Source organism: Notothenia rossii, assembly GCF_949606895.1.
Source record: "Notothenia rossii genome assembly, chromosome: 5".
NCBI classification, from domain to species: Eukaryota; Metazoa; Chordata; class Actinopteri; order Perciformes; family Nototheniidae; genus Notothenia; species Notothenia rossii.
The window spans coordinates 9036979-9055243 of NC_136903.1; the positions used below are offsets into that span (position 1 = coordinate 9036979).

The window sequence follows — 18265 nt, forward strand, 5'->3', positions numbered from 1 at the left end:
AAGAAACAATTAAGTAAGTAAGTAAAGATTTCCTTTACGAAAGTTAAAGCATGCTTCAAATGAAAGCAATAAGCTTAAGATATCAAACAGAAATCAGCAAAAACAGAATTAAAACAGAAATAACAGAAATTAAACTAGCAAGAAAGTGCACATGTCACTTTTTTGTCAATATATTTGTAAGGTCTAATAGTGAGAAGTGAACCAAAGTTAATAAGTAAAGACAGCAAATGCATGCTCTGGTCAGTCGACAAGAGGAAAATATTCCTCAGTAATAACTCAGGTTTCAAATAAAAATGTTCTTCAACGGAGGCTATGATTACCGGCCAAGAGCGGCTCCATGCACTTTGTGTCAAAAGATAACCTCTTACATTATATCATCCTAAGAAGAACGCCTCTGCCCAGGAAAGAGTGTAATACATTACAGTAATTGAGGCATGCAAGCACAAAGTCATTTCTCAGCACTTTCAAGTGATAAATGATCTGATATCTGATTCATGAACATTTTAATTGGGTAAAAAGGCCAATTAAAAACTATTTAGATAATACAATTAGCTTTGAGTATAACGAAAGAGTCACTGACTGAAAACACTTAACGCTGGTTTTGTTGCATGAACGTTTTTATTTCAATTAGTGCCGAGAACAAGCTCAGAGGCATTCTGCAGCAATAGACATGACTCGTTTTCAAAAAATCTAAACATTTCTTTGAGTTATTATCTTTTAAAGGCAGCTGTTGTTACAGATTACAGTTTAATCTCTGACAAAGCACACAATTTGAGTATGACTTGGTGGAGATGGTCAGAAATAATAAATAATGAAAAGAATGAGGTGTGGTGATGACAATGAAAAAAGCTGGAAGGAGGAAACAAAAGAGTGACAGAGTACGGGCACCTGCAAAAGACAAACACAAAAAGTAACACCAACAAAGACACAGGCATATTTAGCAGTTGATTGGTCAAATGAAATGTAGTTACATGTACAAGTACCTTCGACGACAAACATGATATACACTAAATATATGATCCAGGACATGAATTAAGCGCATAAATCTTACTTAAAAAACAAATATTTACACATAAAACTGATAATACTTTTATTTCGATTTGATGTAAGCGATGTCAATGGAAATACATAGTCTCCCGAAACACATCACTTCCTGAGCTCTGTGCTGTAAAATCTCTACTTATATTTTCCGCTTGAACACACTACAAAAATAGAAGATCAATACACGATGAGTACTGCAAAGGAATTATTATATTTTCAGTAAATGACTAACAAAGAATAAGTTGTCATTGACATACAGTATGATAAAAAGAAATGTACAGCAAATAGTCCAACAGTTTTCAAAATATAAATGTTGAGTCTTTTCTTTTTCTTTAGTGGATCCAAAATAGTTATCTGATATTTCATTAAACACTTTCTTCTTCACCGTAGTCTTCTTCTACACTTTTTAATTCACCTACTTCATTCAACATTCAAAAAAAACATCACAAGCCAGAGTGACAACAAAGAATGAGAACAAGGAGGAACAAAAAGGAGTATTTTTACAGCAATGCTCCTTTAAGCTTCGACATACAAAATAAGTCTAAGAGTAAAAAGTAAAAAAAAGAAAATCTCAGGATTTCAATAGCTTACATATGGAATGCTTCAAATCAAGAATAGCTGTGAGAAACAAACTGGCAATGTCCTCCTTTGCTTCATCAATGTGACCTAAACAGCAGAGTATTTCCTTTCATTATCCCCATCCCAGCACTAACCGTCTTTTTATTAATAAATTGTTAATTGCAGACTAGGAAACTGGAAACATCCCAGAAGTAGATGACCTCACCGCTGCCTGTCAGCCATTACGGATGTGTTAAAGACCAATGCTACCAGAATAGCCTCTGCCTGCGGTCTGCTAACTGTGTACCGTGTGGTTTCGATGTCAGTGCCGTGCCAGTCCAGTGAATATTTACAAGCACTTATGGAAGCATCAACAATAATATCATGTGATAGACGACGATGACGTTACTCTGAGCTAAATTCAATTAAACCTATGTGTGTGAATGCAACAAGCTTTTCATCAAACGGTCTTCCTTCCAGACAAAAGTAAAACTACTGAAATGTTCTTGTGTGATGACATTTTAAGAGCCTAAGCTTATTTTCTCTATTACTAAGAGTTAGATAACAAGGTAAATACCAATCTCATATCTGTCCGTTCAAAATGAAGCAACAGGACAGGAAACCGTTAGCATAGCATAGCATAGCATAGCATAGCATAGCATAGCATAGCATAGCATAGCATAGCATAGCATAGCATAGCATAGCATAGCATAGCAAACCCTAAAGACGTGCAACAGCTAACTTGTCCCGTCCCAACTAGCCACATTCAGCAAGTCACTGTGTTAGCCAAAAATCTGGGGCATTATCCCCCATAAAAGCACAACTTCTTTCTTTTGTTTCCCTTTTTTTTTTTACAAAGATTATACAAAAGAGATATAGCATGTTAGGTAGTGAGCTTTAGAAGCGCTGGTAATGGATAATTATACTTTTGGATGGAAACACCTTGGTCATTTGACTTAGCTAAACTAACTTCTGAATGTTACTTCATATTTCAATAAGCAAATATGAGATTGGTATCATTCTTTGATATTGCTTTGAAAAAACGATTTCTTTAAGTTGAATTTAGCCCTGAGAAACACAATAAAATGGTACCTTAAAAACATTGAAAAGTAAAAGAGAAAACACAAAGAGGCAGTTTTTCATTTTCTCCATAATACAGCATATGTTTACCTCTTCAGCTATGTACACGGCTTATCAACTTTGCGGGTGAACAAAAAAATCCAATCGTCACAAAAACTTTCAATCACCTATCAACTCAAATGAATAATATTGGCCTATGATATCATATGGATTACAATGACGGAGCACACCCAGGATACTTTTTTGCAAACACACAGCGTGTTTATGTCTTAATGTGTGCCCTTTGACGAAGAGGAATGATACAACTAAAATAAATAGACATGGCCTGAGTCTCCTTGGATAAGAAACTGCCTCTTTATTTGCCAATACGTATTCAGTGTTTCATTGCCTGAGAATTTGTCCACAGTTATGTTGAGATAAGTAAATAACTAATGGTGTCAAAAAAGAATCTTCATCTAAACTGGTGTGGCAAGAGGTCTTTAATACTGAGAGGAATGATTTAAGGAAACTTTCCAAACACTCGAGGATCCACTTCCCTCTGTGTCCTATCTCAAAGTGTCTCAGACCCAGTACTGGTTCTTTTTTAAGGCCGGGTTCGTTGTCCGACAGTCCTGCAACAACTCTGGGTCTGCGTCTTTGGAGTCCATGTTTGACATTGGGATGTTATTGGCCGGGTCAGTTTTGCGAAAGGTTTCTGTGCCGGTAGCCACCTCTCCGTTTTTGGGCTTTGATGCTGCCGTCTGGACGTTGTGTTTGCCTGTCTTGTTTTTACGAATCAAGTAGTAGGCCAAGACGCCTGCCAGCAGCAACAGGAGAAGGATGACCAGGATTGGGATGAGAATAGACCAGAAGCTGCTGCGCCGGGCAACATGTGGATTCCTGCCGGAGCCAACGCCTGCAGATGCTGTGGTGGGGGCTTGTCCATTGGGCCAGTCCATGTCACCATTCCAGCGGGGGCTAGCTTGAGTGGATCGAGGGGACCCGGCTACCTCAGGGATGTCATTACTTTCCCTTGATGGGTCATCTAAGGGAAGCCTCAACAGAGTGGCAGGGTAGACCCCAGAGGCGTTGTAGGGGCCCGTCTGGAAGGAAAACACACATTCTGCCGGAGGAACCCCATGGGCTTTGAGCAGGAAGCGGGCCTCATCCTGAATGACACTACCCCGTGATCCAGAAGGGCTCTTCTCTAGGATTTCCATAGCTACGCGGCCCTCATCTAGCTCCTTTTGGCTGAATGTGTCCACTGGCTGACCTGCACCAGGACCTCTAGACCACACAAAGTGAGCCCCCTGAGGCTGCTGGATGACAGTGAACGTAGGGTTGGTTCTCGTCTTGTTTGCCAAAGGAGTTGCATCCAGAAGCTTCCTGTCGAGTTTAACAAGTGCGCCTTGAGGTAAGAGAGGGTCCTGAGCGATGTTGGCCAGAGGCTGCACCGTGATGTTGAGGACAGAGGTGACATTGGCACCCCTGCTACGGGCTACAAATGCAACACTGTCCCGAGGTGAAGTGGACTTTACAAAGCGGACACTGACTCTGCCTTCCTTGATCTGTTTCTGGGTGAAGGCGGATGTAGGCTGCCGGTCTACCATAACAGCTGCATACTTAGGTACACTTGTGATCTTGTAAAGGATGTCCTCCTCAACAGGGCCCCCGGTAGTCACCTTCAACATCTCCTCAGTCACCAGGGTCTCATCATCGCCTTGCTTCACCTTGATCTCAGGGGCTTTGGCAAGAAGCAAGGTCCGAGCTAGGACGCCAATGTGGATCGTGTGTGGCTCTGTTTGGTGCTCTCCATCCGAAACGATGAATTCCATAGAACCGTCGGAAAGGCTGCCATCGCTGACGAAGCCCACCTGCATATGATTGACCATCTCCTGCGTAAACTCAGAGATGGGGTCCATTGTGAGTCGGTCAACCACTCGACCATTGCTGGGGGCTTTTGTCACTTTGTAGTATACCTCATCTGGCGAACTGTCCTCGTCTTGAGTGTTAAACTGCTTCTGGGACAAAACGGTTACGGAGCCTTGGAAAACCTCCAAGAGCATGTCTATTGTGACTAGTTTTGGGGAGTCAGAGCCCCGCCGTTTGATTGCGATGTGAAATACCTCCTCTTGGATCAGCGTATCCGAAGGTGGGGCCACAGACTCACCCTTAGACTTTAGACTGGCACTGAAGGAGAAGCTGTCAGAGGAAGCACCAGAGTCATCATGGACATACTCCAGTTTTCCTTGAGCTAGGTCTTGCTGCTTAAAGAACTGGGCAGCGCCGGACAGGTCCTGACCACCAAGGGTGATACGACCGTGGTCAGGGAAATGCTTCATATTGAAAATCACATTCACGTTGCCCCGCTTATCTTCAGGTAGGATAGCCAGAAGATTTGAGGCGTCAAGAATTGAATCGTCAAGGGCTTTCCTCTGGCCTTGCACAATATCCAAACCTAAGGGGAACACAATTAAAAACAAAGAGAAATGTTACTATCATACACTATTTTAAAATCAAGTACATACAAGTTTTTGTGGAGAATTGGGAAGACAATATTAAACCATGTTAAACCATATAATGTTGTTAATTATTTTGTATTGTGATGCTTTGGCAACATTGTTTAATTTAACTTTCATGCCAATAAAGCCCCTTTGAATTGAATTGAATTGAATTTAAACCATATTAAACCAATGTTGGATGTTGGCACATTAGGAAAGACAGGTGGAGGGACCAGCTTGTTGTTTTGGACATTTTTGCAAAAATGTGACATTGTAAATAGAGTTGATAACATGATAACACTTAAGCTATTCAGTGATTCCCACTTAAACTAAGGTCCTTTAAACTAGGGTATCACTTAAATCCTATGCAGATGTAGGTATTCTCCAAAATGAAAAAGAAAAAGGTTTTAATGTTTAAACACAACACATTTCAGTTTCTAAAGTGTTACTCTGCCCAAACCATGTTGTATTGTTTACATAATACAAAAACATGAAATAAGCAGAGGGACTGTTACTCAAAAATATATATTTTTTTCACGGTATTCAGTATTAGTCTTATTTCTGTTTCAGGAATATGGCAAGCTAAAACAATATTGTCTGATTTCTGTTCTAATAAGACTCTTTGTTAGCTTTGACTGTTAACAGGTTTTTGCTGTAATAGATCATGCCCGCTAAGCCGGTCTACCATATCTTAGATGCAGACCTATTATGGGGCTTCACAGGCTTAACATATCTTCTCTGCATCTCAATATCTGGGGGAATACTTGAACAACTGCAAATATGTGATTGTTATGATTTTGTTATTACACATTTTGTCGTACCTTTGTTCCTCCACAGCTGTGAGGAGATGTTGCTGTGAGCAGCGTAGTAAGCGATGGTGATGGGCAAAATGTGACGGACGTCTGGGGCTGGTTGGGAGGACAGAGTCAGTTCTATGGAGTCCCTCACAACCCAAAAAGGATCCTCAGGTATCTGGTGCTCATAGTACACCGCGCCCGACTCCAGCTGTGTGTCAGGGGAAACAAAAGAAGAAGATAATCAGAATCAGAGCTGTTGAAAACCTTTGATAATTGCATTATGTTATTTTTTGCCCATTAGAACGGGCTGCTATTGAATAAGATGATCATGTAAAGAAACATTTTCAAAGTTAGTTGAAAGGTAGTTCACTTTGTCATATCCTTGTTCATGTGTCTTTTGGAGAAATATAATAACTATTTAGGGTCAGTAATAAAAAAAGAAATGTGGACTTTATTTTGGTCAAGCATTTTATATAATAAATCATTTTTTAAGTCCATATTTTGTCAATACACGCTTGCATTTTGATCTCCTGTTTTCAGTCACTTGTCAATTACTTTTGTTTTATTTCAGTAATTTGGATTAAAGAGTAATTAGTAATTAAAGAGAAAGACATTTTAGTTTGCTAAAGTATTTTATTGCTGTTTCCCTCTAACGTTTGTAAGAACCAGTTAAATCGGAGCTCAAATGGCTGCAGTGGGTGGGTTCATCTGTACTGGGATGTGACGGCCTGTGTTTGCTCTCTGAGGTCACTGTGTCCTGAACTCAACTCTCCTCTTACACACAGAGACACAAAGCAAGCTGAAGAGTGTATTCATTCATTCACACAAACTGCTGAATTACACCAATCATCAAATCACGTTTTCGACTCGACGTAGTGTCAGATTTTCTGTCACTCTCTAAACAGAGCAGGGAAGAGTTCTTTCTCATGCTCATTCAAGCACGGTCAAGATGTCAGGGATGGAAATCAGATGGAGACAAGAGTGAGAACACACATCACAGACGAACTCTGCCATGAGCCTATTGCAAGTGTAGTGTTCAATGTAATCAATAAGAGTTCACAAAATCTATTAATTGCAAACAAAATCCCACAGTTATGTAAAACCAGTAAAAGATTGAGATTTTATTATATAATGTGAGTATTATAAATCACACTCAATGAAGAAAGGGGCTCTTTGAAATCAGGAACCACACCCAGAAAACACATAGGCCAATAAAGCCTAAAGCTTTTTATTTTACTGCCAACAAGTGTTAATGTTCTCTTCTTTGTAAGCTTACAACAAAGTACAGTACAAACTGAAAATGCTTTTAATTCCCTTAAAAATGCAGATAAAAAAATTAAATAATCCATAAAAAAAAAAAATATATAGATCAATAAATAAATAAATATAGATGCTTATGGTGACCCTAACCATCACAATGGCACTAAGTACATGTATCACTTGTATATAGACTCTTATGGCACTACTTCTATTCTATTTTATTGTATTTACTTGCACTATTTAATCAGTTTTATTGTGTTGCACTGTTAGAGGAGCCTACGATTTTTATCGACATAACTACACTGTAACTATGCACAATGACAATAAAAGCCTTGAACCTTGAACCTCGAAGTCATATTCAATGAGGCCCCCTGCTGGTGAAGAAGAGGAACATGAACAAAATGGACTGCAATTATATATCATCGTCTGTTGATGTTTGGTCCGGCTGTAATTTATTTAAAGGAGAACTTTTACTATTTAGTTACCTTTCCATAAGCTAATATGTCGGTTTCATTTGTTTCTCTGAAAGGAACACACTTGACTTGTTAGGTGGTTAAAGTAAGATTAATAAAGGTGAAACATTCTTTACAGTCATTAACAGTTCTGTCAACAAACACAAAGTTATGGCTCTTTAAATCTAAATAGTGTGAGCTGTACTATCGAGTTTATTGCATTGACTTTTCCAATATAAATACAAGTCAATGCTGAGTAAAATCTACAATATTAAAAGTACAAGTTACAGGCAGGGAAGTCAAGAGCTGCAACCACAAGCATTTAAATGATTTATTTTCCACCTCTGGGAGAGCGGTGAGATCAGCAGCACCAGCCGGTGTTGAAAGGAGGATTAGTTGCGTTTTTATGCATTAAAGTGGCATTATGTCGTCTTATATGTCTGTCTGACGTTCTCTGACGCAGACGACTCGAGAGCCTTTAACAGCTGTGACTACTTAGTAACACAAACCTGCTATTAATAGGAATGTATACCTGAAAGTGGAGAGGATTAAAGCTTTTTGAAAATAAGAAAATGAATAATAACAGTTGAACTCACAGTGCACCCTAAATGCAACGGATCATTTAAACCAAAAATCCATCAAAAGATGCTTTCCCTGTAAAACATTGAATCCATCTTTTTCATTATTCCCTTAATGTCTTTTAATGTTTACTTTTCACTGCTACTAATGATGTATTATTATCTTCAAAGGTTAATGTGGAACATTCATTTTAACAAGGGAGGAAAGGAAATGAGTTAATGTCTCCTAAAAGAAACACATCCCAGAAACACACACACACACACACACACACACACACACACACACACACACACACACACACACACACACACACACACACACACACACACACACACACACACACACACACACACACACACACACACACACACACACACACACACACACACACACACACACACACACACACACACACACACACACACACACACACACACACACACACACACACACACACAGAAAGTAATTACTGTACCTGTGTTTGTGAGAAGCGGGTAATTTCCTCATATTGGTTTCTGTCGTTGGCCAGGATGAGCCTTCCCAAACGAGGGGGGCGGATCAGAGAGTAGCTTATCTCATTTCCATCCTCATTCGTTACGGCCCCCAGATTGGCACTGGTGATAGACTGCCTTGTTCCTGTAATAACACGCACACAGACACACACACACACACACACACACACTGAGTGTTGTGGAAAATGGCCTCATGGCAGTGTAGCTTGTGGAATTAAGCAGGCTAGAATTGCATGCAACTTTAGCAGATACAGTAATTCATGCAAATTACTGTGAAGAAGAGTTTCCTGATCTTGACTTTACATCCAAATGTATCCAAGCTTTCAAAAATGTGACAACTCCTCCTCTAATATGTCATGCATTACAGTTACATGTATTATGAATAGAGCTGACGTTTATGGTGACACTGTGCTAGTAATTTCTCAAAGGTTCCATCTGGAGAAGTCGTGGTGTTTTTTGACCACGACAAATACATATAAATATAAATATTATAAGAGTATTTAAACTTGAAACGTAATAACTTCTCTGTGGTGTACTGGGACTATTTAAACTGCAAAAGGAGGATTAAGTTTAAAGTGAGAGTATGTTCCTTTTGTATTTTGCAAAAAAATGAAGCACATGCACTTAATATATATTAAATTCAATTAGGAATTAAATAATTTAATCGTTTTTTTCAGCAAAACAAGCTTCCTTGGTCATTGCTGCAAATAGAAATACTCAAAATAATAAAAAAGTGTTCTTTGCAATAATTTTTCTTCAAACTTGTACGATACAAGTACTAAATAAAGATCTATATAACTTAATTTACATGTAACATAAGATAGCAATACAAAAAAAAGGGAGACTAAATCTACCTACAAAAAGTCCTCTTTTATCAATATGTTTGGACAAACATTGTATTTTCTGTGTTGTTTCATTGATTTGATGATCGTCTTTAATGTCCTAAATATGTTTGATTTAATAATTCGTTCATGTATGTAACTGAAGAAGTGAGAAAAGAAGATGGTATGTTTTTCTTAATGTTTGGAAAGTCGACCAACTGTCACAATCATATCAGTTTTTTGATTTCTGACCTTGTTTTGTATGTCTGAGATACAATCGTTAAAAAAAGACCTATCATTATGTGGCCACAAACACTAGGTTGAACGAGCGCCGGTAATCCTATCATCACTGCCATCTTCACAACTCAAAGTCAGCAGGATTTTTGGCGTCTTACCTGGAAATACCATGAGCTCCTCCTGCGTTACCATGGTGATGGTGAGAGGTCTGGCTGTGACGACAAATTGGTAGAGAGGAGACGTGTGTTCTCCGTCTGTCACCGTGAAACTGAAGCCTCCAGACTCCTCACCTGCAGGGACGGAGGAGAGGAAGTGACTGACTGGTCTTATATCATATTATTATTATACTTATTTATATATATACCACTTATTGTTTACTAAGCAGAAGGTATTTTAAAACTGGGTATTGTCTTAATGAAAAGCACACTTATTTGGCACAACAAAGGGACACAAATGACGGTGATATCTTGACCGTGCTTGAAATGTAACTAAGCACAATAACTTAATTACTGTACTTCCTTAGAAATTCGAGGAACTTGCACTTCACTTGAGTTTGTCTCTGTTATGCTTTTTTATACTTCCACTTTTTTCTACATCTCAGAGGCAATTTTAAACTCTTTACTCCACTGCATTTGTCATACAGCTTTGGTTGTAGCTATGTGTTGAATTTTAATGTTTGCGATAAACTATAGGATTAAGGAGGAAATCCTCATACTTAGTTGAAACTATTTGAAAAGCCTCTCGGATCAGCTGGAAAATAGATTGTCACAATCACATTTAAAGATTTACTGCGAAATGAACACTTTTGCTTTTCATATTTCAACTACGTTTACGCAGCTGATTATACAAAGATCCTTTCTACTTATGTAACGTTTTAAATGCAGGCTTATATAAGAAGTAAAGGATTTTAACTGTGGGTATTCGTTCTCTTACTGGAGTAAAATACCACCATATACAGTATAGTAGGGGTTTATAAGTGTCATAGGTCATAACCACTGTATTACTGTTAACTTTTGGAGGGATTCAGATTTCTTATTAGACACTTTATAAGAAGATGACACATTATACAATGCTGCTTTAATACAAGCTCTCTGAGATAGAGACTGACAGTGGTCTAATATTATTATACATCGCAGTGTCCTCACCCTCATGAATGAAGATGACCTCCCCTTTGTTTATGTGAGACTGTGTGAAATTCAGGAGCTCCTCCTCGGGCGCCTCTTTCAACGCCACCATCCCATTGGTCAGCAAGTCGACGCTGTACACCAGTTTCTCTGCGGCGGTGTCTGCGTCCTCGGTGTTCAGCATGCTGGAGGTGATATCGGCCTCCTCTCCAGCAAGAACCTGTGAGATATCAGAGACACCAGGGAGAGAAAGAGAAACACAGATGAAAAGACACCACAGATTACCCAGTCTGAGTTATGTTTGCAAGAAGGTGATTCAAGATTCAAGATTCAAGACTTTTATTGTCCTTTGTGCATAGCTACAGCGCAGATATGACAATGAAAATCTTAGTTAGTTAGATAATAGTGCAAGTAAATAAAACAAAAATATACTATAATAGAAATAGTGCAGAGTCCAGACTATGTAGGAGTAATTGGAATATTGATATATATCAGGTCAGGAGTTTATTTGGAAACTACAAGAGTTTGCTTAGTGTATGCAAGACAAATGGAAAATGGACTGCAATTAAATTGTGCTTTTCTAGTCTAGAAGAAGACCCTTTAAAGTGCTTTTACCTAAAAATAAAATAAAATCTGCATTCACACATTAACACACATTCCTACAGAGATAGATGCTGCAATACAATGTCACAACTGCTTAGGTAATCTACTGCTGGGTATCTTGCCAAAGGACAAATCAACATGTTGAATGCAGGGGCCTCTTGAGCCACAGCCACTCATGTAGTAGTAAGCAGAGATGGGGTCGTTACTAAAAAAAAGTAATATATTACATATTCCTTTAAAAAAAGTAATATATTACACTACTCCACTTACACCCCCAATTACTATTGCATTAAGGAAGACATAACACAACTCTTTCTTTTGATATGCTCTTTAATAAAATAGGCTACCAGCCTACCACAACAAGCTAACAGTCTGTGAAACGGTAAAGACACTAATTAATGAAACCAGTTCAAGACGCATTATTCTTATTCTTATCATTCTTTATGAGCGCAGTAACGGTAAGGTATCTAATTACTTATTTATTTAGCTTTCCATAACTTAGTAACAGAGATGGTCAAACTAAAGTGGTAGAGACATGGCAGAATTCCTACAATGAAGCGGGACATTGAACTGTCCACCCGTGAGAGGGCAATCAAGAAAAGAGAGCGAGCGGCCCCGTTGAGGGAGTTTACAGATGAAAAGACTCAGCCATGTTTATGCAGCACTGCACGTGGAGATGTGGACGCGCAAATCGCGCAGATTACGTAGGCCTACATGTATACAAACCTGCGGCGGAAACCCCTCTTGTCTGTCAGTGAGTGTGATTATTTTATAAAAGTAACAAAGTAACGCGTGTCGCGGCAATGTTAGTAACTGTAGTGTGATTACTGAATTATTAAAGTAACGTGTTACACTACTCCGTTACCGACAAAAGTAATAGTATTACAGTAACGCGTTACACCCAACTCTGGTAGTAAGTCTAAATGAAGCTTAGCGCAAGTTCTACCAGGAAGACCGTCTTTAGTCATTCATTCACATATTCCCAGTTTACTACTCTCTCTCCTCTCAATCAGCAATCGGGGGCGTCACTCCCCAGCGAAATCACTTTGCCTCTATTCTCACAAGCCTATCATAGTGCATTGCTAAACCTTTAAATCTGCTCTCTCCCCGTCCTCGCAGTTGTCATTTCATGTGACTCAACGACGCAGCACAACGGGGTCTAATCACCAAATACCATTACATGCATCGGTGTATTCCCGGCAATAAATATATATCGTTACATCACAAAACGGTCTCTCCTGATTGAAATAGTATCAACGTCATGTCCAAAGAAACAGTAAACAAAAGAATTAAAGAAATAAAAAGAAACTAAATACAGAAGCCTTACATCGAACAGCAACCTCCGAAGAAACAATTGAAAAGGTTAATTATTTCTCCATGGCAGTCCAGACGCTCCTGTTATCAGAAGATGGAACGCGGCTGAATGACTCTCCCTGGGAGGAGCGGGCTATAATGGACTTCTAATGGTTGGCTGGCTGAAAGGAGCATTAATTGAAAGAAATGGGCCAGATCCACAGAAAGACATTCTTAAATAGCCGGAATCAGTGGGGAAAGTGAGCTGCTGCAGTTAGAGGCACATATCGATCTCTGAAGACATTCGCGCTCTCTTTCTCAAGACTCGGGATGAAGACCAAGAAGCCTTACGGTGAGAGGAGAAGACTGTTGGATATATTAAAGCTTCGGGTGTCAATCACTGAGAGTCGGTTATATGTAGACGTTAACTGAGGCTATGTGGCATGTGTAAATCCTTAATGTTTATTACCTAAAGAGTTCAAACACTAGTAACGTATGAAAGGTTGCCATTAAAACGGAGATACAGCGTCCCACGGTTTATTACGTTAAGACTAATACACTTTTTTGTGCCCCAGTCAATCCCAGGTCAAATATACTCTAAAGAGTCTTGAACATGTTGTCTTCAGTGATTGAAATGTTGTGTTATCTGTTTCTGTATTTCTTGTCTTAAGTATGTGTCCTTGTTGATGCTGCAAATGGAGCTGCAGGGATTCAAGAAAATAGTCCGCCTTTCTCTGACAATGAAGTATTATTGTTTCATATTGAATCGTGTCGTATAGGTGACTTTAAAGACTTGTAATGACTTTAGAGAGTGGGCATGAACTTTTGGCATCTTTTGGGTTGCATGTAAAGAGTGAAGAAAGAGAGAAATAACAAAAGTAAAGCATGAGATCAAGAGATTTCCCAGGTCTGAAACTGCAAGTCAGGTTTCAAAATCAATATAATATAATATGTGAGAATATAAATATTTCTACAGATTGATGCCACTGTAAGAGTTAAGCTGTTAAAAAACATCAAAGCTGAGCTGTATAAACCTGTGTGTGCTATTTTTCAGGGGAGTTTGAAAATGCACCACCAAATAATACAAGTGAGCCAGAAAGACAAATGGTACATTAACTACAGTGCTTGAGTCTCAGCTTTCTTGTTAATTTACTGTATTAGCTGCCTACATTTAGTATATAAGGTCACACTGTCTGATATTACACTTCAAACAAAGATCTACAACCCATGTGTCAAACTCGAGGCCCGGGGGCCAATTAAGGCCCTTGGTGGATTTAATTTCGGCCCGCAGGATAATTTCTAATTACTATTAGATCTGGCCCGCCGGTATATTGCACTCACACCTTCACTCAAGCCTGAGGGTCTCCTCAGCTCAGAGCCTGAGCCCAAACATTGATGAACTTGCACCCAAGATGAGATGCCAAGTATCTGAACTAGCATCACAGAGCAGCACACTGAGTTTCCATGGATGTTTCCTTCTACACTTTGTTTCTTGAGACGACAGGGCATGTTTGGCTTTCTCTTTGAGGGAAATAGTTTTTGTGAAGCTGTTGTTGGCCGGTGGAAAAATGTAATCATAAGAAATGACTCTGGAAAAGCTGCAGATAGAGCCATAAGAAATGAATGCAACTGATTATTTAATGTTTCATGTTGTTTTTATAGGCAATAATTTAAGCTTTGTTAGTCCCAGGTTTAATATGTGCAATAAGTTCCTTTCAATAAGTTCTGCAATAAACATTGAACCAGTCCGGCCCTCGACTAGTATCCATTTTTTTATTTTGGCCCACTGTGTATTTGAGTTTGACACCCCCTACAATCTAGTTGAAAACAATACAGCAGTGAGAGCCTTGTCAATGAAATATGAACCATTTTTCAAATCAAGACAAAGAGCCTACAGCTACGCTCATAGCGGCTCTGCGTGGTAACATCCTCAAAAAGCAATTTTTTATCCACACTTTTAATGTTAGTTAATTTCTCTGAGATGTTATTTTTGATGTTTTGTTTGGGGTTATTCTGACAGCAACACAATCACTCAGTGCTCTATGATTTCTGGAATGTAGACGCGTCTCGACTGTCTCAGTATAGCAAATGTGTTGTGAAGTGTATTATTTAGTTGCCTTGAAGTGCTTGTAACATCCCATTAACTTTGACAATCCATCAAAGATTTATCATCGTGACACACAACGTCAAAAGAGGAAATCCATAGCCCACCATTACACATGTTGTGCTATTGTTTGTAGTTCACATTTCGCATCTTTTCACAACTGGGGTTGACTTCACAGGCAATTTAGATTTTGAATAAAAGCAACAATATTTTCAAGGTCATAGCACAGTGTCTGCTGCTGCAATTCATTTAAACATGACTGACTGCAGAGGTAATTGAATGTTTCAATACATAGAAACACTTGTGACACATACAAAATATGTTATTTGCAAAGCAATTAAAGTATTTTGAGAAGCATAGCCAGCAGTAGTATATCATTCAAACTAACTGAGAATCTTGGGCCTAGAAGGTTTAATTTAATTCTTCGTCTTTGATGGGGTAGTCAATCTTATATCTTGCTTTCTTTAACAATATTAAGAGCATCTTATCTGACAAATGTATAAAAAAGCCTGTTCAAACAGGATCAGTTCAACATACGTATGTTGTGATGTCTAAGTGAAGCAGAATAAATCTGGTTGAAAGGTAAACATTTTCAGAGTCCTTCATGACACAAAACAGCTTTTAAATGACTGTAATCGAAAGTGCGTTCAGCCCTGTTTCACATTGAATATAGTCATTTGAATGGGCGGTCTCAGTGCCAGGGTGAAGATGTTTGGAAGTAAACAGGTGTCTAAATTCAGGATAATCTTTGTACCATCAGATTACAGGGGATAGACGCCTGCTGCAGTCACAGACAGTGGGGAACCCCAGCTGCCACCCATAAAGTGCAGCACCTGAGAGTTCAGCAGGAATGAGGGAAATATGGATTCTTCCCATCAGCTCACCCTGTGGCTGCTGCAGAGACACCTATGGGTACAATAACCTTTCATGTGTCAGATTCCTGTTTGACAGAATGAGGGTAACCTGCCAGGAAGAGCTCCATAGGTGGCATGTCACCTTCAGAGGAAGAAAGTCACGAAAACCTCCTATACTGGAAATGCTGGTTCCGCATCACTTCAAGCCACTGATAGGTTGTGAGGGTATATCTGGCAGGACTGACAGCGCTATCATATCAGCCTACACCAACAAACAGCATTTGATCCATCCTGCTCTTGAAGCCTGCAGAGAACGTGTGATATCAGGCTTTAGCAGAATCTCTGCCTCCTGTGGGCAGTTTTTACATCTCAGGGCTGCAGAAAGCCTGATAGCTTGTCTGGGAGTTCAGCCCTGATGGGGGAGTGGAGACGCAACCTAAAGCCAGATCTGGACTCAGTTAGGGAGGATAGAAGTGGATCAGTGTGCCCTAAGGCAGGACAACCCCTATTTCAACATGAACAACACAGATGCTCTGTAGATTCACTTTCTTGTGTTGCATCTCCTTATCAAGAGAGAAATGAAATATGATATGCAGAGATTTTTTTATCTGATATCGCGCCACCCACCTGGACAATTTCTCAGTTTTAAAAAGCTTTGTTGAAAGCAAAAACTAACATTACAATACCTTAACTTCATTCTGTCAACACTACTAACAAAGCTAAAGATGGAGCGTGGGATCAACCTCCTTTCAAGATGCAACCGAGTATAACGTCTTCATATTGAGATACATTTGCTCTGACATACCACAGCTTCTAAACAAAAGCTTAAAGACACCTCAAACATGAACTCATTTGATTTCAGGATAACTTTATCAAGAGATGTCGAAATGTATTGCCAACAGGAGGATTTTAAAAACAGTAGATGTACAAATGTCTCCATATTCCTGCATGAGATTAGTTTAAACTTGCAACTAGACCACTTTCAACTGTGATATAATTTGGTTCTGGAGAACACCTGTGCTTCACCTGCAGGGAATTGGTCAATTAAAGCATTTGAAGTAAGAAAAAGTAATATTTTTAGGGGGTTGATACAGTAAATTGCTCTTTAATCTTCAGGGAATGCTGCTATTTCAGATATATGAGGCCCAATATCCAAAATGTCCCTGGTCAGTGCTAATAGGCAACAAGTCATTTTGAATGTGAACACACAGTAAATGTGACACTTCAACTCAAAACTGGGTAAGACATGTTAGATAGAAATAGTAGTTTAACTCTTCTATTTGAGTCAATATAAACCATTATTATTTCTTTCTATCGCTACAAAGGAACAGTCTGTCTCCTCCAAGCATTTTCAAATGTAGTTAGTTATTCACTTTGCTGCATCATAGAGATGTATTTTTAGAATCATCTGTTAAGAGAAGAACATGACATTTCTTTCTATTTTTGAAGCACACTTTTGAAAATAATTTCTCAACAATTAATTCACATGCAAGCTTAAGGCAAATCCATTGATTAAACGACTATAATTACAGTCTTATGTTATGTAACACCCACACAGGAAGTACGCTCTCCCGAGGGATAGAAACGCCTGCAGAGTTACAGTAAAAGGGATTTGACTGTTTTTGTAGTTTGTTTCTTTCCATTATAAATTAGTCAATCAATTGTGCGCTGATTGTGCTCAAAGTGTGTGTGTGTGTGTGTGTGTGTGTATATATCTGAGCAGCTGCTGAGAGACAGTGCTTGTTTTTTAACACATGAATATGTTGACCATTTAACGGCAATTGGCTAAACTTTGTATTAAATACTTTTACTGTAAGAAACATATAGAAGTTCCCAAACTGAAAACAGAATATGCACTGTAAATCATACTTCTTTAATAATGAAATACATGTTCATATATTTAAAATTAGGTCACATGGTCACATCACTATAACAGTATTGTCAGTTATATTTTTTCTACTATGCAATACACACTCCCCACCACTAGATGTCCCCATCAGATTGCTCTACACATACAAAGCAAACTAGGGCAGGTACTCGGAAAATGGCCTTGCAAATTGATGCTTTATATAACAATCAATGCATTAAGCACCTTAGAGGATGGGCTGCAAATTCAATTTTATTGGACACAATGGCTGATATTTCATTTGGAGGCAGTAATGAAGGAGCTGCCATAGGCAAACGACTTAGTTTGCTGATGACTCAACAGGATACAGCCATACTTAAAATGTTTGAGACTCTAAGGGGCGCCAGACGTCTGAAGCAGTGTCCCAAATTACCTGGGCATCCAACATCTTGGCTGAAGTACTGTAAGTACAAGGAGGAAATAGTATGTTTTGGGGAAAGGCAACAACAGGATGATGTTGATCGTTTTTGTCAATATCTGAACTGTAGAAAAATAACAGTTTCCATTTTGATTTTGGCTCCCCATCTGCAGCTGTGGGATTTCTCTGTTAGACATATTGACTAT

The 18265-nt window shown here is 38.9% G+C and overlaps 1 protein-coding gene across 2 annotated transcripts in view; it reads right to left on the reverse strand.

The window, feature by feature from the left end:
- Positions 1–599: 599 nt before the first annotated feature.
- Positions 600–18265, reverse strand: part of cspg4 (chondroitin sulfate proteoglycan 4) — a 74164-nt gene continuing 56498 nt past the window's right edge. For both annotated transcript variants that reach the window (XM_079681096.1, XM_079681097.1), the window contains exons 7-11: positions 10963–11161; positions 9976–10107; positions 8723–8883; positions 5981–6164; positions 600–5116 (exon numbers count right to left, since the gene is read on the reverse strand). In XM_079681096.1, coding sequence (XP_079537222.1) covers positions 3240–5116; positions 5981–6164; positions 8723–8883; positions 9976–10107; positions 10963–11161 — 2553 coding nt within the window. In that variant the 3' untranslated portion in view covers positions 600–3239. The remainder of the gene's footprint in view (positions 5117–5980; positions 6165–8722; positions 8884–9975; positions 10108–10962; positions 11162–18265) is intronic.